The sequence below is a fragment of the Neolamprologus multifasciatus genome, chromosome 17, assembly GCF_963576455.1.
Source record: "Neolamprologus multifasciatus chromosome 17, fNeoMul1.2, whole genome shotgun sequence".
In the NCBI taxonomy this organism is placed as follows: Eukaryota; Metazoa; Chordata; class Actinopteri; order Cichliformes; family Cichlidae; genus Neolamprologus; species Neolamprologus multifasciatus.
The window spans coordinates 14,828,288-14,850,448 of record NC_140455.1 but is presented as its reverse complement, the minus strand read 5'-3'; the positions used below and the strand labels follow the sequence as shown (position 1 = coordinate 14,850,448).

At 40.3% G+C, this 22,161-nt stretch overlaps 1 protein-coding gene and 1 long non-coding RNA gene across 6 annotated transcripts in view; one reads left to right on the top strand and one right to left on the bottom strand.

Annotated features, from left to right (window-relative positions):
- The window catches only part of cdc14ab (cell division cycle 14Ab), a 31,613-nt gene extending 12,884 nt beyond the window's left edge, over positions 1-18,729 (top strand). For 2 of the 5 annotated variants that reach the window (XM_085137022.1, XM_085137025.1), the window contains exons 6-16: positions 1,482-1,548; positions 1,899-1,961; positions 2,697-2,784; positions 5,819-6,049; positions 6,608-6,746; positions 9,486-9,666; positions 10,313-10,413; positions 12,383-12,430; positions 12,534-12,650; positions 13,312-13,672; positions 18,591-18,729. In XM_085137022.1, the coding sequence (XP_084993148.1) occupies positions 1,482-1,548; positions 1,899-1,961; positions 2,697-2,784; positions 5,819-6,049; positions 6,608-6,746; positions 9,486-9,666; positions 10,313-10,413; positions 12,383-12,430; positions 12,534-12,650; positions 13,312-13,672; positions 18,591-18,620 (1,426 nt within the window). In that variant the 3' untranslated portion in view covers positions 18,621-18,729. Of the gene's footprint in view, positions 1-1,481; positions 1,549-1,898; positions 1,962-2,696; positions 2,785-5,818; positions 6,050-6,607; positions 6,747-9,485; positions 9,667-10,312; positions 10,414-12,382; positions 12,431-12,533; positions 12,651-13,311; positions 14,533-18,590 lie in introns of those variants that run through there. The other 3 variants (XM_085137021.1, XM_085137023.1, XM_085137026.1) reach the window with 2 other exon arrangements.
- LOC146499104 (uncharacterized) overlaps positions 1-22,161 on the bottom strand; it is a 43,678-nt gene that overhangs the window by 3,288 nt on the left and 18,229 nt on the right. The gene's annotated exons all lie outside the window — the stretch shown is intronic.

Here is a 22,161-nt window from a genome sequence, read left to right as displayed (position 1 = left end):
GATTCAGGATTGAAGTTGATGCTCTTTCTGGAACAGAAAACCAGAGTGTCCCTCATCTCAGGGTTAACAAACTCAGAGTTGATAGCTAAACCTACTTCTTGGAATACCCACATGGACATGGTCACCTAAAACTTGGATGGTGTACATATCAATAAAAGAAGGGAAACTGCTGCATAAGCGAAAACCTGGAGCGATCCCTTATGTGTCAGGACTCGGAACAGTTAAGATACAGTTTCTCTAAACACAGCGTCTCTGTGTCTTTCAAACCCCAAAACACGCTGCGCCAAAAATTGGTGCACCCCAAGGATCAGGTCCCCCAACACAGAGTAATATAGTGTACGCTGTGAAGTGCCAGGAGGATTGCCATGATTTATACATCGGGGAAACCAAACAACCTCTGGCGAAGCGCAACACATAAAAGCTAACTCATCAGGTCAGGACTACGCAGTCTATACACACCTTCAGGCCAGTGGACGCTCTTTCAGTGACTAGGATGCGGTGGTGGGAGGAACGTTGGTTTGGGCGGGCAGTCAAGGAGGCCATTTATATGAAAAGGGAAAGACCATCTCTGAATCCAGGTGGGGGCCTAAGGGACACGTCTTTCACCATCTGCAATGTTGTGATTGCAGCCATTCTCCAACTCTCTGAATGGTACTCATGGCCTTTGATCAATGGTCATTAATGAACATGAAAGTGACCTCATGGCCCGTTGATATTCAGTGGTGCTACTTTCAGTCATAATGCAAATATGCTATTAAAAAGGTTGGGAAAACCGGTAGTCAGCTGAGACTGAAGAAGTCATTTGGATGAGTAATGAAATGTTTCTCCCACTGAAAATGCTACGTCCGGATGAACAGAGTCGACTTTCTGGGACACTCTTCAGGATGTAGAAGAAGAGTCTGCCAGTGGATGGCTTTTTCAAAGACATTTGCTGAAAAATAGAGTGGAAAACTTCAGTTTATTCTGGCTTGGGTACATTTTCAGTACAACTGGGAAAATAGTGTGTAAAATATGGATGTTAAATAAAAACATGTCAGTAATGATCCATTGTAAGACTGACCTTTTCAATCTTAAGTCTAAAATACATCAGACAAGAAAAGCTGCAGCGGTCTTTTTTAAATAACCTTTAATAAATAGTTGTTAGACAAACAAAGCAGGCAGGCCAGCTAAAATATTGGCTTGGGTTAACACATCACAGCCAGTCTCTTCAGCTTTAAAAGCTCATCCTGCTAGCATGCCAAAACTGTTAGACAACCTGTTTTGCTCTCCTAAAACTTTCCTAGTGGGACTTGTTCTTCCAGGAGGCGTGCACCCCTACATAAAGACTACACAGGACTACTCACAAATGCCACACTGTCAGTGGACAGGGTGCTTTGTTGGTGTTGTGTTAAATGGAGCTTTTGAATTGTGTAATGTCTATTAGCTTCCTAGTATATGGGCTAAGCTGCTGTATGGTGTCTTCACAATATGTATCTCTGCAGGGATGCTTCTTTTGGGAATTGCACCTTCAACCTGACTGTGTTGGACTGCTTGCAGGGCATCAGGAAGGTGAGGTCAATGTGCCGTCTGCTGAGTACTTGAATTTAAAATCTTAGTTTATTGGATTAATGACATTTTTTTTCCACAGTAGATGTTCCACACTACCTTTTTTCTGTGGGCATTATTACATTTTCTGTTTCTTTTAGTGTCTATAGTACAGTTTACACACATTACATTTACATAGATCAAATTACTCTTGTAATGTACTGAGTTCTACATTTTTAACATTTTTGTTATATCTTTTATATCTTTTATTGCTCTGCTAGACCATTACTGCAGCCATCTTGCAGCTTTGTTGCCGATCTTTCTGCCCTCAGTTTTGTTCAGTTGTTTACAGAGTCAGCCATTCTGTGTTTCAGGCTCTGCAGCATGGCTTCTTCAACTTCGAAACCTTTGATGTAGACGAGTACGAACACTATGAGGTATGAATACTCACATCATTAGTTACCAGCCGCTGCCAGTGTTTACTTCATCAAGTCAGTCTTTAAAATTCAGTTAGAAGGGAAAGGTTCAGAAAAAAAACAATCTGAGCCTGGTTGACAGTCATATAACTTTAGACATCAAAGCAAAACACGAAGAGAGTCACTCCAACTGAGTTCTGTCTACATTTGTAATGAATTAAGATTTGTTTTAAAGAAAGTCAGCAAAAAATTAATATAAAATTCAGCGTGTTTGTTTTGCAGACTAAAAGGATGTTTACTATTCTCACATTATGTAGACAAAAGCACTCCTTGCAGAATGGAAAGAATCTTACTATAATGCACAAAATCATAAGTTGAGCAAGCAAACTAGGCACACAGGTACATCTTAGACCCCTGTCACTTCTTATCTATATCAAATATTGATGGAAATACACATAAATATACAGGAAGTTCCCCTTGTTTACATAAACAGCATCTACCACTCGTATTTGTAATTTTCTTAATTTGATTAAGTACAGCTCTCAGGGCATTATTAGTTAAAATTTAACTGACAAATATTCAGGATTTTCATCATCATTTCTGGCGTAGTGACTGCAAGCATTCATTCATGATCTAAATAATTGATAGTCTTGTAATTAGCTTTGTTAACCTGATGTGTGTGCTTGCTTTTACTCTTAATGGAATTTTGGCTACATCTTCTAAAAGATTTTTGTTGTTGTTGTTTTTTGTTGGTAGCGCGTGGAGAATGGAGATCTGAACTGGATTGTACCAGGAAAGTTTTTGGCCTTCAGCGGTCCTCATCCTAAAACTAAAGTGGAGAACGGTGAGTGAACGTGTTCAGACTGCAGCCTGTCTTTTCTGCAATAGCAAGGGAGTCGGGTGTGTGTTGTTTTAGCATATTCTTGTCTGTTATCAATTTGGTCGGTTGTGGAAATGGGGGGTGGAGTGGGTTTAGGGTTAGAACACCTCCAGTTACATCATCAGAAGGTCATATACCATTACTTCAGCTGGGGTATACCAGGGGTGAGCATTTAATTTACACAAATTATGAGGTCCGCGGCAATAAGATAAACTCAGTCTGCTCAGTATTCATTTTGTGTCGTTATAAACTGTTACTGGTAAGAATAGTTGTTAGTTAGGCATTGGAAATGTGAAATGTTTTTGCCCCCCGGTAGTGTCTCCCATGGTAAATTGAATGATTCAAAAACCTGTAAGAGCAGAAGATCCAGGGAACAGTTCACTCTGCCTGGGATAGGCTTACTAGGGCCCCCGCCCTCGAGCCAGGCCCAGGGAGGGTGCCTGAGGGTAAGCTACTGGTGGCTGGTCCATAGTCCGTAGGGCCCGGTCGGGCACAACCCGAAAAGGGACATGGGCCCACAAACCTGTAGGCCCACCACCCGCAGAAGGCGACGTAAGGGTCGGGTGCATTGTGTGCTGTGCAGTTCCCGCTCACAAACAGTCAGGTTCTTGTATTTTGTCTGCACATTGGGCCTCATAGTGATTGAAACACAGCTCTCTGTTCTCCACAAACTAAGCGCTTGGCTATGTTGCTGCCGATGACAGAAAATAAATACATAAAATTCCATATTTTAGTAAAAACCCTACAATCATCTTCATGCATCCATTAGTAAATTAAAAAACAGTAGCCTTCTATATAGTTGTGTTGTGATTTGCCAGACTGTATGCAAACTGCATGATGTATACTTATGTACTTTAAATCTTAAATTACCATTGACCTCATGTGGGCCATTCAGCAACAACCAAGGGACTAGATGTGGCCAATGGGCCATACAATGCACAGTTTGCCCTATTGGCTGGCTCAGCAATGCTCCTGATGGGGTCTTTCCTATTCCAGGACCCTCTCTCAAGCATTAGCAGTCTTCATTCCCAGTGAGTGGCTGTCATGGTGATGAGCTGGTGGTGAACTGGTAGACATGGCATAGAAATGGCCCAGGAGGTATTGGCGTTGTCGTGTTGTGTCTTGTTCTGTAACACATAAAATAATAACAAAGAAAAAGTAAATCTTTCATTTTTATGTAAAAAGGCATTTAGTTTAGTAGAGATATATAAGTTTACTGTGTTGCATAATGTGTAAACTACAAATGCCTTTAGCTTGTAAATATTGGTGAAATCACCAGCAAATGAGGAAAATTGATGTTTTGTTGTTGGTGGTTTTTTTTTTAATAGATCTTTTCAGTCTCTAATAATTATATATGTAAGCTACATCCCTATCTCTACTCAGCTGGGGCTCTCATTCACTGTTACAATCTTCAGTCTAACACACATGCACACACTCCAATAGGGTTAACAGTTTATGTTACAGAGTTTCACTTTTACAAGTTGTAAGCTGTGCACATCTAAACACTTCAAATAGATAATCTGTTGTTCATTAGCCATATTAACTCTTTAAATCTATACAACTTTTTCACATTTTTTTTCTTATTTCAGACCAGTTGATTTAGTGTTGCACTCACCAATGGCCAGATGAAATCTGTAATTTTCTGTAAACTTCTAGCCTGCTTGTGCCACTGTGGGATCTTCCCACGTTATAAACTGCCCTCTACTGTTCCCTGTTTGAAGCCTGGGGACAGATTTGGTCAAAAGGCTGTCTTAAAGAGAGATTGCTGATTGTTAATTGCTTTCATTCAATTCAGTTCAATTCAATTGTATTTATACAGCGCCAAATCACAACAACAGTTGCCTCGTGGCGCTTTATATTGTAAGGTGGACCTTACAATAATACATACTTAGTCATAGTCTTAGTTAAGCATGTAACGGAGATCCATGCTCTCCCTCAGCCCTTCCCACTATGGTTTTCCATTTGGTACCTAGTTCATGAATCTATCTGAAAATGTGAAATTATACACTGTATGCCACTGGTTGGCTAGTCACTCGATGATCATAAGAATGACTCCTTCATGAAAATCAAAACTGCAAATTTTGAAACTCGGCAGCAAGGGAAATGGCCAAACCGAACAGCGTGGTCCCCGAGCCTGGAAAAAAAAAGCTGGCATACAATCGCCTCGACATCCGCCCTTGTTGTTGTTTTTGTGTCACATACAAATGATGCCACAACTTTTAAATGCATCGCTATAACGGTCCACACGTTGAGGTGGTATTCAATTTTAATGCAAAACAACGGAAACAGTCGAGTTGAGTCAAGTTGAAGGATGTCATTTACAAAAACATTTAGGAATATTTATGTGGAGTGCTAATAAAGTAAGAAAAAAGTTGGTAAATGATTATTTTCCTGGGATGAGTTGGGCTATTAATTCATTTTTGGGGAGGAACTGAATTACATATCTATTCAAAACTGCCCGACAGAAGTTTATCAGTTAAAATTTCTTGCAAGGGGAATATTCATTAAAATCTTGGGTGGATTGTTTGTCACCCAGTGATATTAAAGTGCTTATGCAAACAGGCCACCGCAGCAGATTCGGGATCCGGCGTAAAAGTCTGCTGAGCTTTTTCATGCAACCCCAAGGAGTATTGTCTTTAATGGTCTCATGGTAGTGCAATAGTTTATGCACTCACCTATTTGGACCCGGGTTAGGTTGTACCTTTCTAGGTAAAGAAAGCAATAGAGCAGTAAACTTTTTTGGTTTTTTTTTTGTTGTAATACAGACTGTTTTTTCGTCATCTCTGTTCTCCTTAGGAAATGAGAAAAGAGGCAAATACTCCAGGATCAAATAAGCAGAAACAATATATAGTGTGTTCTGAGTCAAATGACGATGATGTGGCATCACAGCTTAACCAGGTGTGACTACATTGACCAAAGTCAGGCCAATCTAGTCTCCCAATGAAACAAAAGCATTAAAGGATGTAAGTGACACCTGTTGTCATTCTGCCTACTGCAGGTTACCCTCTGCATGCTCCTGAGGCTTACTTCCCATACTTCAGAAAACACAATGTGACTACTATCATCCGTCTTAACAAGAAGATCTACGACGCCAAACGCTTCACTGATGCAGGCTTCAGCCACTACGACCTTTTCTTCCCAGATGGCACCACGCCCAACGACATCATCGCACGGCGCTTTCTGCACATCTGTGAGAATACAGATGGTGCTGTGGCCGTCCACTGCAAGGGTATGTCCTGTCCTCTATCTGGTTCTGATGGTGTAGATGTTAATTAATATTATTAATAATTCAGTGTCCAACCTAAACCCCCCCGGTCAGTGGCTCACAGTTTTACTGGCTCATGGCTTTTTATTAACTTGTTTTATATTATTTCACTTTCAATCTGAAAAAGTATTATGAATACCTTGAAATAAATATGATCTAATACACCGCAATGCCCCCCTTTAGACTCACCCCTGTTTGCTGCAGGTAAGGCTATATGTAATATAGGACGGCTGGCATCAGCCTTGAGCAGGCAGGATGAATCGTTGCAGCCCTAATATTTACATTTTGGAGCAAGTGAGGGAATCTTTCCAAATCCCTAGACCCTTCAGGCAGGCTTTAGAAGTTTAACAGAAGTGACCAGTCTATTGTCATTTAGCATGTGGTACTTATCTGCAGTTGGTGCAGTGAGTTAGTGCTGTTCATCCACAGAGTTTGTGATAGAAACAAACAAGAAGGCTGTTTGAAGTCTACTTTAATACTTCTCTGCTGACTCACTGGTTCACTTCTTTGTCTTTCTGTCAGCTGGTCTGGGCAGGACGGGAACTCTAATTGGCTGTTACCTGATGAAACATTACCGCTTCACGGCAGGTGAGGCCATCGCATGGATACGGATCTGCAGACCGGGCTCTGTGATTGGACCCCAGCAGAACTTCTTAGAGGAGTAGGTCTCTCATTATTTGTTTGATTGTATCTCTGTTTTCATCTTTCAGAAAGAACAACAAACAAATTCTTAAGATGTAAAGATAAACAGTATTCAGTTGTATGATGCATCAAACTAACTTGCTTCCAAAATTTACTCATATTTTGTCCACAAACATCTATAATTTTGGTAAGTTTACATATACTCACTGTGGGCATTAATGCTACTGAAATTCTGGGCTTTTAAATGTTTTTTTTTGTAGCTGTTCTTTAAACAAAAAAAAAAAAAAGATTGGGGGCACAGGTTTTAATCATCTAGCTGTTGAGTTCGGCTGAAGCTGAATAATTTTGAGGTAGTTGTTCTTCTTCTTCATTATATTCTCTTTATGCAGTGGACCAGTACCACTGGCAGGAAAACAGCCCCAGAGCATGATGCATGAGCAGCACCATGCTTGACAGTTGGTACAGTGTTCTTACGTTTGAAACACTCACCTTTACTCCTCCAAACATATCTCCTGTCATTTTGGCTAAACAGCTCAGGCATTTTCTCATCTGACCATAAAACATTTCTCCAGAAGGCATTTGGCTTGTCCGTGTGGGCAGCTGCAAATTGCAGTCAAGCTTAAATTCATTTTGAAGTAAGTGCCCCGGTCGGTGCCCTCCAAGTCCACCCTGAAGCAATACTCACTTCACTGTGGATAGGGACACTGTGTTTAACTTGGTGTTCCACCAGTTTCCTGTCATCTGAGGGTGAGAGCTTGGCTCGTTGTGTTGGCCAATCCAAATAAGTTGTACTTTTGGACAATTCTTGGAAGTAATGCTCTTGGGAAGTATGGTTCTTTAGAAAGTGGTTCGGAAAAATATCTTCCCAACTTGTGTAAATCTACAACTCTCCTTCTCAGGTGATCCTGTCCTTGTGATATTTCTTGGTAGTAGACTTGGTGATCTTGTTCATGTTTCACAAAGATGAAATTAGAATTGAATATCACTCCCAGGTTACTGACAGCTGATTTTGCATAAACTGATAAAGGACAAATGAAGGACTTGATGCTTGGATGCAGTTTATCTAAATGAATTTTTTTTAATTGCACACATCCATTCCCTAATATAAGATAAGACAGTTTCAGCAGTGTCACCACTTACAACGTCATGTTACCATAATAAGCACAGCCTCAGTGCTGTGAACCTGAATGTTTTTTTTCAAAGACATTGCTCCGACGTAGGTGTAGAGAGCCTTTCCAAAACAGTATTCAGTTGCATGATGCAACTATAAAAGGTAACTTTGAGATTGGTCAGTAATTGTTGTGGTCAGAGGGATCAAGACTATATTTTTGATGATGGTTGTACAGAGGCTGTCTTTAAGTATTCAGCGACACAGCCAGTGGAGAGAGATCTGTTAATTATTGAAAGTAACCAAAGGCCTGTGACATCTAAAACTTCCTAAAGAAATTTTGGAGGAGCCTCTATGTATTATTTTGATTCTGTGTGCACTAAAGAAAATCCAAAATAAATTCAAACTTGTGCACCAAAATTATAATACAGTAGTAATACAGTCATAAAAGATGTCTGTATTATTCCACCACCCAAAAATACTTTGCCACTCATCCTTGTGATTTGTGAAAGTAAAGCTCTGACCACAACTGTATCTACTACATAAGTGCAGTGTAAAAAAAGAAACAAACAGATAAACTGAACCATAGTTTGGTGTAATGCCAGTTTGTACCAGAAGATGGTGCAACAAGTTAATGTCACATTCATTCTGCCCTGTCTACATGAAAGAGAGGAAATGATCATGGATCACAGGTATTCTAGTAAATGTGAGACGCACATGAAAGTAAATGGAAGGTGTGATACTCATGACCACCAGCACTGACTCCCAGAAAGAAACCAAAAGAAGTGAAACAGAAAATATTGTGATAATAATATCAGAAGGTTTTAAGAAACCTTCTGATAGGGCAGTTGACTTTTAAAGTCAGTCGACTTTTAAATTTAGTTTTTAGAAGATTTAACTGGTGACTTCTATATATTCAGTTTTATGTTTTGGTGACTGTTGAAAATAAAGTTAATTTTATAGTGCCTCAAAATAGCCTCATCTTGTATTCATCCTGCATCTGAAACAGTGCAGAAACTACTTTAATGTGTGACCATCCAGTTTTGCTCTTAAAACCTGTAATCAGATTACCAAGTTACTGCAGGCTAGTATAGAGCAGCTCAGTTTGTTTCGTCATTAAACTATGTTTCTGTGAAAACATTTTTGAACGTGGTGAAGATTTCAATCAGCACATGGTGGTTTGAGTCTGAGCTCTGCAGCTACTCAACAAACAGCTGAAATTTTTAACTGCTTAAGTTTTTTAATTAGTGATCTATCACTTCAAAAACAATGTTTTATCCAGTGTGACAAATTAATGTTTGGGATATAGTAGTTTGCAGTTCAGGGTCCTGTTGTCTGTAAGTTAGTTAAAACAAAGCTCAGTTTGTCCTAGTTATATTGATCCTGTTTATTTGGTTCTTCAATCCAATAAGCCTTCAAACCCACAAGACAATTAAGATTAACCAAATAGGTTTAAGGGTTTGTTGCTATATCAATCAGTCAAACAACAGCTTCAAAGAGCAAAAAGATCCAGGGTCTGGCTGACAACAACTTGATCCGACAAAAACATTAATCCAAATACGTTTTTTATTTGCATGAGACAAAATTGAAGCAGGATCTTTAAAGAAAACCAGTTGTAGCATCAACATTGATGTGTGTTTGCATTAACAGGAAGCAGGCAGCGCTGTGGTCTCTCGGAGACAATCAGCATTCCCAAAAAGCCAAGCAGGAGGAGAGGGCTATGCCTCATCTCATCACTAGTATGGAGGAGCTCACATTAAACCCTACACACATCAACACAAACCCTAACGGCAACTTGACCAGATCGCAGAGCTCTGACCAACTACATGAGGTAGGACACACACACACACACACACACACACACACACACACACACACACACACACACACACACACAGAACAAGCACATTGAAGAAGCTTTGTGTATGTGACCTGAAATTGTCCTTACCCTCAAACTTCAGCATTCATAATCAGAATCAAAACACATTATGTGATGTTTATCAAAAAAAAAAGTCTTGTTTCATCTTTGTGTTTCTTATCACATTACAATATTTCAAAGAAGTGAATTTTTTGTGAGGTAATTCAACAAACTCCCAAAATATTGCACAATTAATCATTGAAAGCTGGCCTGCTTTTATTTAAGTGTATTGAGCTTTAAAGATTGAATTGGTGTTTAGTTTTTGCATGACTATTTAATCTTAGGCTTTTCTTGGTGATAGGATTGAGTTGGAAACAGGAGCTTTGTCTTTGACTGCTGATCGGTCAGGATCAGCTATTTGTTGATGGTTCACTTTTAATCACAGGTAATAGGGACTCACTGATATTCTTTACTTACCGTTAGTTTTTCTTTTACATCATTATGATTATTCTGTCATTATTATTGTTAATAACATCATTTATTTATTTATTGTGAGTTTATTCTCATTGTGAAGTGCAACATGTCAGCTGTCATACAGTATTTTTGTTTTATGTTTCAGGGTGACCAAACAGACGGTGGGCTGGGCCTGACTCAGGGAGACAAACTGAGAGCCTTAAAGAGCCGACGCTTCCCCCGTCCAGCCACTACTAGTGCCCTGAGGTACTAAAACCTAATCAAATCAGTACCACCCATTACAGCTGAAACTTTTCAGTGGGAAAAATCTGACCTCTTCAAACTCAGCTGACTGCACATTTCCCCAACTTATAAGCGGTACATTTGCATAATGGCTGAAACTAGCAACACTGACTAACTAATGGGCTGTGAGGTCAGTCTGATGACATGACCCCTGGTCAATGGCCATGAGTACCATTCACAAAGAGTTGGGGAATGGCTGCAATCACAGCATTGTAAGATGGTGAAAGATGGGTAAGGATTCAAGCAGGCCATACATGTGAAAAGGGAACAACAAATTCTGGACCTAAGGGAACCACTTTTATCATCTTACAATGGTGCGATCAGCTGAACTTTCAGGTTCTGTGTCAGTTCTTTGCTGTTTTTTTCTGTTTCTTAAAGATATGACTTTCATATACCGTTCATCTTCTGTAAATGGTTCTTTAGGCCTGCCACTTCTTCTTTTGCTCTTCACAATGTCCATTTTCTTCAAATTTTTTAATTCACGAGGAAGGAGGAGAAAGAGAGAGGACTGCTCACTTGTCGTTATTTATAAAAAATATTTTTAGTTCAGTGCCAAGCAATTTTTCAGGATTGTGAGTCCTTCCTGCAATCAGAACACACACTTAGGGCCGTCCGAAAAAAGCCTGCCGTGCAGCGGTCTCTTGTACCTTATTGCTTTGAGCACCAGATTTCGATATTGCAGGAACTGTGCCATGCTGAGATATGCATGCTACTATTCAGCTGATAGTTCTTTGAGAATCACCTTGTTGGTGGAAAAATGCGGTTTCATGTCTTGTTAAACTGTGTTGTCTTGGGCAGTTTTCATCGATTTGGGTGAAGAAACATGAATAAATGATATTTTTGTGAGAGGGTCCCCAAAAGTTGATTCTGTTCATCTGGACGTAGCGTTTTCAGTGGGAGAAACATTTTGTCACTCATCCAAGTGACGTCTTCAGTCTCAGCTGACTGAGGGTTTCCCCAAGCTTATAAACAGTACATTTGCATAATGACTGAGACTAGCACCACTCAGGGAACAATGGGCTGGGAGGTCAGTTCCTTGATCATATGCAAATTCTCAGTAGCATGGGAAGCAGAGCCTTCAGTTGCTCTGCTCCCAGGCAGATTATAACCTTGAAATCTGTTCAAGTGTGCATATTGAATGTGAACTTATTGTTTATTTTGTCTTGTTTTTAAGTGTTCTTCGTGCTGTCTTTCTTCTGTTATATATTTTTTACTCTTATTGTGAAGTGTCCTTGGGTGTCTTGTAAGGTGCTTTTAAATAAAATGTATTATTATAATTATGTGTAGACACAACCCTGGTTCAGCCTTTAAGTTATGTGTGTTAATTTACGTTTAAACGATTCATAGTTCATCTTTTTCTAGAGCTTGTGACAACTACAGCCACTTTGGGTGATATGAAGCAGGAGTGGCCAAAATAATCATTACATACACGAAGTGGGAGGAACCTGAGTTAAACTTTCTCAGCTTTCACACAAGCAATTGAAGTGACTACCAGTGAAAGCAAAGGATATTGTTGACTGAGATATGAGGGGGTGGTACATTTATTAAAGGGTTAACTAGTTAACCAAAGTCTGGAATTTCCATTGGCAATCAAGCGTCACCTTCAAGGCTGTGTGCAAATTGCTTTATATGTGGACAGAACATCAGAGCTCCTGGGATCCTAATGCAGTTCCTGAGCTATTAAATTGGTTTCACTTAAAGGAATAAGCTACAAGAGACTGTTGCACTGCAGTAACTCACAGGCTCTTTTCGGATGGCCCTAAGTGTGTGTGTTCTGATTGCAGGAAGCGCTCTGAATCTTGAAAAACTCCTTTCTCCTCCTTCTTCTTCCCCTGCTGAAAGGTGGCAGGCTGATTTTTCATGTACTGGCATGTAGTCTGTCTTGTCTTAAGTTTTGTTCGGAGCCTGCATTGACAAAGATGTCATTTTTCAGAGTGGAGGAGATAAATGTGCACAGTAGATCAGCCTCACAACCACTCAGGTACAATTCCTCACAGCCAAACATATTACAGCTTTCCTCAGTGCATACGAGAACATACAGTAGGAATCGTGAGTTTTGATCACCATTGTATGTTTGTGTCCAGACTGTCGATGGGCGCCACTTCCCCACTCAAGTCCACCAACTACCCGACATCCTCCAATTCTGCTGCAGCCAAGAGGATCGGGAAGAGTCCATCATCAACAATGTCAAACATCAGGAGGTCAGTGATCCCAAAGACCTCCTTTATCACACCCTTCTCACTTACATCACATCACCTCCTTTATAACCTACTGCTTTTCATCTGAACTCACTACTCGCCTCCTTTCTTGCTCTGTAGTACTAAGACACTACCTGTAGTACCTGTCAGAAGTACTAGTGGCTGTAGCTGAAGTGGTAGAGCAGGTCACCTACTAATTGGAGAGTTAGTGGTTCAGTCCCATCTGCTCCAGTCTGCATGCAAGATACTAACCCATGCAACACCAGATTTCTTTAAGGCACTTGAGCAGCAACTCTTAGGGTTGTCTGATGCAGTGAAGTATGAATGTGTGTGAATGTTAGATAGAAAGTGTGTGTGAATGGGTGATTGAGGGAAGTTGCAAAAAGAGTGCCCTGAGTAGAAATGCGAAAGTCCATTTACCATTTAGTAAAAGTACTTGGCTGATTTTCAACTTGTGTTTTAACAATGGCTGATTGAACCTGATCTGTTTCAGGTTTAAACTGGATTTAAATGGATTTAAGCAAAAGTAACAGGAATCCGGTTTAAACCAGTGTAGTCACCTTTACACTGACTTGAATTCAGATGGAGCAGACGTGTTGCATTATATTAGCTGTATTGTTTGTTGTAATAATTTGTTTGTGTGTTGTTTGCCTGCTGACTTCAGCTCAAATCTGAGCTCTCGATTGGCCAGCTCTCTCAGTGATCTGTACGCTGCTGACACCGAGAAGGACAGGAAGACTCTGTACTCCTCTCTTCCTCCCCCGTCCTCGTCTTCGTCTTCTCTCTCTCCACGCTCCCCGTCATCATCTTTTACTCCACCATCTGTCTCTCGCTATGGTAATGGACCTCGCAGCATACAGCATGAAGTTAACAACAACATCAGTCTATACAGCAGCCCTGCAGTGCCCCCTACAGGAAAAGGTCTTGTTCAACCAGGGCCTCAGGACTTCAGGCCCTACAGGGGCCCTGGGCCCTACAGCGCAACAAAGGGCCCCTCAGGACGCTACCTGAGCCGCTCCATACCTGTAAGTCCTCTGACACAGCAGCAGCTTGGCCCCTCCGTCTGTGTTGCTTGGCTCTCTGTTTTCATGTCACTAACACACTGGATGTAACAGCAGATTTCTTTAAGCCACTTGAGCAGCAACTTTCAGGGCTGAAAAATGAACAGACTTTGATTGGTGAACTTCAGCCATGACATAACCAGGTTAATGACCTGCTACACAAAATAGTTTTGCTCTCTACTGATTTTACCCTGCATACCCGCTAAACAGGGCTCAGTTGAATCTCGTAAGGCCCTGGCTTATTTGATTGACAGGTGTACAAATTACCTGTAGTCACAGAATAGCTCCTTTCCATAGTTTTTGTGGATTATTTAGTACTGACTACTCAGTATGTCTGTGCATAGTGTATGCATGCTGGCTCAAGAAAGGACCAAACAACTAAATCTGAGGATGAGTGACATCACAGGGATACATACTTTTACATACAGTCTGCAGGTTCATAACAGCAAAATATGAAAACAGAGTTCAATCTTGTATCTGTGACTTCTGTTTTTTTTGTGTGTTAATAATGTACAGTAGTTGATCTGGAACATTTAGACTCTCAGCCAGTAAAAACACAGCTTGTTTAATAGCTGATGTTTCCAGTGTGTTTCTGATCCATGACCTCTGCTGTTTTCCGTTTCCTTCTCTGGTGTTTCTGAACTGATCTGTGTTCTGACTGGACAGTAACAACAAGAAGAAGGGATGAAATGATAAGGTGTCACCACTTCAAAATAAAACCCCATAAAAAGCTACACGGTATAGGATGAGCTGCTGAGACACAGAAGCCTCAAAGCCTGTAAATAACTCAGTAGTCTATTAACAGATAAGTAATTGACAACCATTCTATTAAATATGTTTATTTGCCTTATTGTGTTTTATGTTCTCCTAAAGATTTAATATTTTGTACATATTATTGACAAAGATTTACAATTATAAATACAATACGCAATATTTGCAGGTTGAAAAACACCTTGTCATTAGAACTCTTTTTTGTTTGTTTGTAATTTTGGGGGTTTATAAATGGGATGATAATGATCCTCTCGTTACTTTTTAATATCATGATGAACCTGGTGAATCTCTGTTTTCAAAGATGTTGTTTAATTAATGGAGGTATGAATCAGTGTATTTCTGTGGCGTTACGCTCCTTATCTCAGTCATGTTAACGTCACTCACACTAACACAAAGCTGCTGCTGAGCTGAGGAACCTGCTCAGATCTCAATCCCTAAAAAGAGTTAACTTATTGTAACTAAAGTTTGAATATAACACATTTGAGAGGGGGTTGTAGGTGTTACTTGGACATGTACGTGTGTGAACATGTAGTCTTCAGCGCTTGGTGACAAATCCAAAGTCAATGATCTAATTTTTTTCAGAGGTTTAACAACCGGATACAGCAGGTAAAATGATCATTGAATCATTGAACATGCCACCAATTTTCTAAGTAGATATATTTCTAAAGGTGTTCTTGAGATGAAACGCTCACCTGATGTCAGTAACAACACATTCACTCCACACATGCAAAGAAATCCAAATACATATGTCTATGTCCTAGTCTAAGGAGCTTGGAAAGAGAAGTGACTGGACTTTAAGTTTCTTGAAGATGTTTCACCTCTCATCCAAGTAGCTTCTTCAGTTCTAAAACCAAATGGTGGTGAATCTCAGGTATTTAAAACCTAGTGGTTGTGTCACTTAAGAGGGTCATTGACCCACTATTGATCAGGTCCGTCATCACATGAGCCAAGGTGTCAAAAAGGATATGGGTTATTATTAGCAGAGGTTTCGGGGGAAACCATTGTGATAGTTCGTCCTATCATGTAAACTATTGACACCTGATGCAAGATGTGAGTGGGTGTTAAGGCACCTGGGAAAGGATCTCAAAACTGCATTGTTGGTGGCAGACAGTTGGGGTCCTAAACCACCCCCTCTGTTCTAGGATGGTCGTTCACAGTGGGCATAAATAGCCCCTTTCACTCCTCTTTCAAACCGTCTGTCTCCTCTGTCCAAAATATGAACATTGGCATCCTCGAAAGAGTGACCTTTAACATTTAGATGCAAGTGTACAGCTGAGTCTTGTCCTGTCGAGGTGGCTCTTCTATGTTGTGCCATGCCTTTGTAAAGTGGCTTAGTTTGTGTTTCCGAGTTTTGTCCTTGGGATGAACCAGTTTTTGTCTGAGGGTGCGGCTGGGTCTGAAGTACATTGGGAGGTCATACTTATACAAAATTCTCTTGGGTTTCTCTGATAAACCTGCTACATAAGCGTTGACCATGTTGTTCTGTTTGTCATTTGACCTTTGTTTACTGTGCATCTTTCCTGATTTGCCCAGTTGGGATAACCATGTGTTTTAAGAGCTTTCTTTACAGGGGTGTGTTCCTTTTCTTTCCCTTCTGCTTTAGAGGGAATGTTTTCTGCTCGGTGCTGCAGGGTCCTGATTACTCCCAAGTTTGTGATGAGTGCTGTCAGTCAAAAAGTAGATGCTGGTCTGTGTTTGTTGACTTACAGGGAAACCCACACACACAGAACTGAAGAAGCTTCTCAGATGAGAGGTGAAACTTCTTCAAGAAACTGTAGATATCCATACATTATGTGTAATAATAAGAAATGATAAAGGAAAAGGTATTGAACTGATTAAGAAAGGGAGGTGCAAACAGGCATGACAGCAGCTGAAATCTGTCAGTAATTAGAAAGCAATTAGAAAGCAATCCTACCACTTAGTGCAAATCACCCGAAACTCTGGCTGATTGGGACCCACACCCAGTTCCACACCTTGGCTCAGGCGATTAGAGGATCATCAGGGGGTCCTTTTGTCCCTCTGTGGGGGGACACTCCCACTAGGTTTATATCTGGGACTCCCCACCATTTGACCTTAGAACTGAAGAAGCTTCTCGGATGAGAGGTGAAACGTCTTCAAGTAACTTAAAGAAGTCCAGACGCTTTTCTTTGCAAGCTCCTTTGACTACGATGACCTGGATGACTGAGAACCTTCACAGACACACTTAGTGCAAACTAATATCAGCTGGTTCAGTGCCAACTGATGGCCTATGAAAAAGTGTCTCATACAAAAGAGTCATATAAGAAACATCTCAAGAGGGGTAAAACATACTGGTGGCATTGGTTACATTAGAATTTTTACACTGCTCCAGTGAGTTCCACTGAGCACTGCTGAAGTGGAAAGAACATCATTACACAGTAAACCGACCACGACCGGGTGGCCTCTCCAAGATTTCAGACAGAGGAGGGAAAAAAAATTCTGTTGTCAAAGAGCCCTAATATAGTCTGGTCAGATGAGACCAAAACTGAACTCTTTGAATGCCGTAACACACACCATGTTTGGAGGCCAAAAGCCGCTGCATATCACCCAAGGACAACAGTGAAGTTTGAAGGTGGGGACATCATGGTGTGGGGCTTTTAAGTATACGGCAGTGGAAGTTTTCATATAATTTGAAGGAAGAATGAGTGGAAAAATGTACCAAGACATTTTTGATAAAAATCTACTGCCATCTACCAGGATGATGAAGATGAAACGATGGTGGACATTTCAGCAAGACAGCGATCCCAAGCGCACAGGCACCAAAACTCTGAGCTGGTTTCAGAGAAGAAAATAAAGCTGCTAGAACGGCGCAGCCAGTCAGCTGACATGAATCTGATTTATAGAATAGAAATGTGACCTCATGAGGTGTGATTACAAACTCCTAAGGCTCTGCACATAAAACACAAGACCTTGTCCCTCCTGTAAAGCATTTGTTACCTCAGAGCCTGAGGGAACAAGTCATTTAAAACTGGATCCAGGAATTTTAGGGGAAAATGCCAAGTCAGCAGTTTACAAGCTAATTTCCCTAACATGTCAGCATGTTAGGGAAATTAAGAATAGTTGAACCAGCAAAAATGAATGTTTTGGAGCAGTGGGAGGTCACAGTGCTGACCTCCTACTTATTGAGCCCTAAGAAGGCTTACTAATCAAGACATTGCCAAATATTGATGAACTGAAACAGTTGTAGGAAGTAGCAGGAAATGGCCCAGAATTCCTCCTCATGACTGTGCAAGCACTATAATCAGCTACAGGAAGCGTCTGATGGAGATGCTAACAGGGGTTGTATGAGTTAATAAATTTAAGGGTTCACTTTGTTTTTTGCAGCATGCACTGTGCGTACAGCTTGGTTTCTGAACGGTTCATAAAATTGCTGCTTAGTCAAGGTATTTGTGAGTGCTTTAGCATACATGTAGGCATACATGGACAAGGACCAATGATATAGAATAAATGCAGTGCTACTGTGACTGAGATTATATATGTTAGCCACAGCACAGAGAAATGTTGTCATCATATATTTCTGATGAAAAATGTTGTCAATTATGTAAAATGAGCTTTCGGAATAATGAAAAACTGAGCAGCATTGTCTGCTGTAAAAATGTGGGCATGTCTGCAGAGGCACAGTGCAAATGGACTGCAGGGAGCAACACACAAAGACACTGTAGATACGACTCTGTTTAGACACCTGTGTGCTTATTTTAGTTTTACACAATCAGAAAATCCCTTTCATGTTGTTGTGTCATTCCCAGCTACATTTATGTTGGTTCTGGTGTCATGAACCAGCTCCACAGAGTACTGTAGAGCTTTTCATGTTTTCAGCTATGACTTTAGAAAGAACTCTGAATTTTCTTGTACATTTTTAGGTGGCCATGATGTTTATGATCAATATAGATTGTAAATATCATGATGAACAACCGTGCATAGGGCAAAAGTTTTAGATAAGCCCTGGTTGTTGTAGTTGATTTCATGGATGTCAGTTCATCTGGAATTTCCTTTTCCCACATCGTCCTCCCACAGCTCTGTTAAAGCCCCCCACAGGAAATGCAGAGATCACATTTGCCCTAAAGTTAATCACACTGTTTGTTTTCTCTTTCAGTCTCTTCAGTCCGAGTACATCCAGTACTAAAAATACCCGACTGACCTGAAGACATTTTTCTTTTATTTTTTCTCTCCACAACCCGACTCCTAAATTGGATGTTCAGAGGGAACCTTCAGATGTTTTCTCTGTCAGGACTGAATCTCCTGTTAGGTGATGGCTGCTTGCTCGTCAGACTGTAAATGAGCTGTCTGTAAATAAATAGTCCGCACACATGAAGATATATTTACATGGAAAAGATATATTTTATATTTGTGACAGAAAGTTGTATTTTTGTTTTAATGATCAGTGTAACTTTTTGGTAAAGTGAGGGATCAGCTGATGACAATTTGCTCTGTCATCATGGTTACAGTATTTCCGTCCGGCTTCTGATAGGTTAACCAGCATATTGTTTGGTTGATGTGACGATCAGCCCTCTTTTTTTGTGTTTGTGTGTCTAATTTAATCTAAAGGAATACCATTATTAATAGCAGAAGAATAAGGGACCCAAAAACAGAATGTCATTAACTAAGCTCAGGGTATTAAAGTGAGAATGGGTGTGAATGTGTGTGTTGTCACTCACTGTACCTTAAAGAACCAGTTTAGTTTTTTAGCGTCGTGATTGTAAAATGAAACCTCACCTCTCTGAATGAATTTGTCAGACTGAATTAAAAGTTTGGTAACAAGGCACCATTTCCACTTCAGTACAGTTTAGAACAACAAGAAGTTAATTCAAGGCCAGATTTCTGATATTTGGCTGCCATCTTTTATATACAGTCTAACCAGTAGAGCTGGAAGGGAAACAATTTAAAGGAGATGAACAGTAAATGGAAAATGATTAGCAGGCAGTGTGGTTGTATAGTAATGAGTTTAAGCTGTGGGATCAGGGTTAGTTTTAGCCATGTGGACAGCAGACATCAGCAGGCATGCTCTTTACACTAGAAGCACTTGTTGCTGTGAGTAGCATCAGGAAGCACTTTGTGTTTAGCTAACGGTGTCAGTCTGAAAACGGATTCGTATGTTTATGTGGCCCGTAGAGTCCTCTTTTTAGGAATGACTGTGATCTTCTGTGTTGTTTTATGTGGAAAATAAGTGTTCTGTATTATTCTAAAGGTTATCGCCACAGGAACTTTCTCTAGGAAACAGGAAGTTAAACTTACTTTCTCTGCTGGTACGTCCTCCGAGAATGAGCCTCTAGATGAGAACACCTTTTACCTCCGGAAGCCCCGGTGACTTTTTAAAGGTTTATGAACTTTAGAAACATAGAACCTTTTCTAGCACCTCAGGATTTTATTTTAATTTAAACTTGCAAAAACCCAAAAGTTGGACTCCTGTGTAAAATGTAAATAAATACAATACAAGGATTTGCAAATGTGGTAAACATATTTTATTCTCATTATAACACAGAAAACATGTCTGAGAACATGAGCTGAGAAAATGTGCCATTTAAGAAAAATATGAGCAGTGTCAGAAAGAGTGGGACACTTTCACATTTCCCACAGTGCAGCATTCCCTCTGCTTCCAACAGCATTCCTCTCTCCTCTGGGAGAGGAATGTTGTGCCTTTCTTGTCTGACAGAGGGTTGTAGCTGCGCAGCGCTGCAAATCATTGCATTTAGTCTTTATTTACATTTCCAGAGTCCTAACAGTGTCTTTGTAATTTGGATTGTGCATAGATTAACAACTTAAGCCACAGACAGGAGTGAGAAGGTGTCATTGCACCATGTCATTTCTATCTGTGTGCAGAGGACTGAACGTGAGACCACATCAGCTGACTAATGTGCTTCACCTTACTGCTGCTTTTAGCCTGCTGTAAAATACAGGTCACGCTGTGCTGGATAAAACAATGCCCGGTGTAACTTTCCTGAAGCTTTAAACGCGCTTGATGATGACATCAGCACAGTGTTGTCTTCCTTTGCACTCATGGTGTGTGTAAGAAATGAGTTTATATGTCATTTGTGGCAGATTCCTGGGTCTTTAACATTATCGTGGGCAAATGAAATCAAATCTCCAGCTACCAACTCAGAGAGATCACTCGTTCTGAAATCTTTATTCGATGGTGATGTCCCTCGGTCACATGATGGTTTAACTAAACTGACGTGAAGTGCCTTAAATATCTCAGAAATAATCGTTTGGATGAAAGTCACATATAGTTCTGAACAAATTTATGAGACCACCGGTTTTACACGAGAACAAATATTTCAGACGTATTTCACAAACTTGTTTAAAACTGAAAATTACTGAATTCCTGAAGTTTTTATACCCAAACTTGATCCGGGACAGTGGACTGTGAATCGAACGTAATGTCCAACCACTGAAACGAAACTAATTTTTCTGTTTGTAAAAGCATATAAATAAGTGTAATTTGGCATCTGGATCAAAAGGTAATTTTATTGATCTCATTTCCAAGAGAGACGTGGGAATAATTATGTGGTTTACTGTTTTCTACTCTTTTTTTTTGTAAAGCAGAAAACGTGAAAAGTCATGGATAACAACAATAATGATATTTTACAACATTAAAAATAAGATTTTCAATATAGAGCTTGGTCAGAGTTAGGTCGACTGTGACAAAACGTACACTAGGTGGTGGTCTAATACATTTGTTAAGCACTGCAAATATAAGCAATGCACAGAAGGTTTTTATTTTTGCACAACTTGTTGCTGTTATGAAGAAGTGGAAATGGATGTCTGATGTGTATTTAATGTCTTACTCAAGTGTTTTACTGAGGGAACGTTTAAAAAACATTGTAGTTTTTTTTCCCCCTTTTAACAGAATTTCTGTCTGAGCAATAACAGGAAATAAAACAATTCCTCCGACTCTGAGTTTGTTCTTGATCTGTTGATGCTACCAGAGTGTGGTTTGGAAAAAAGTCCAGGTCAGACCCAAAATCGAACCAGTCTTAAGGCTTCATTTAACCCTTAGGTTTTGTGGCTCTCTCCCAGTGGAGGTGCATGTAAGATGTTAAGGCTCTGAGGTGCCACCTGAGTGCAAAGATGTTTTTCAAGTTAAGGGACAAAAACGTCCTGCAGTGCTCGCACGTGTGCACGACCAACCTGATTCTCTACAACATTAGTCCAAGTGTAAAACACACACATGTATACAAACAAAATCCAAATCCAGCATAGAAGAAGCTGTCCCAAGTCCAAGACTAGTGTGGGATGAACGACCAAAGAAAGGAAAAGTGCAACACAAATAACAGAAGTGATGATTCAGTAAATCAGAGGTCGGATATCTCAGAGCCTGGGGTGGGGGGCTGTCCAGACCTCTGACTTCATCAGGAAAAGGATTGATTAGTCTGAATCCTCATCAAACTAATCAATACTAAATCACAGAGGCTGTGAATCACTCAGGCTGTGAATCACTCAGGCTGTTATCACAGTCTCCAGATCATTCAATCAGTCAGGCAGAGGCCCCACAGTGAGAGCTTCACTGTATTCAGCTCATTTACTCCTTAATGTGATTCAGCATGTCTGCTGCTGCTTCATCAGCTCACTGACAGCAAAAGGAAATATTTGACTTTAAATGTATCTAAGTGAGAAGGCAGCATTGAAGTGAATTCATGTTCACGTTTTGTTAAAAGGTGTTAGTCCCA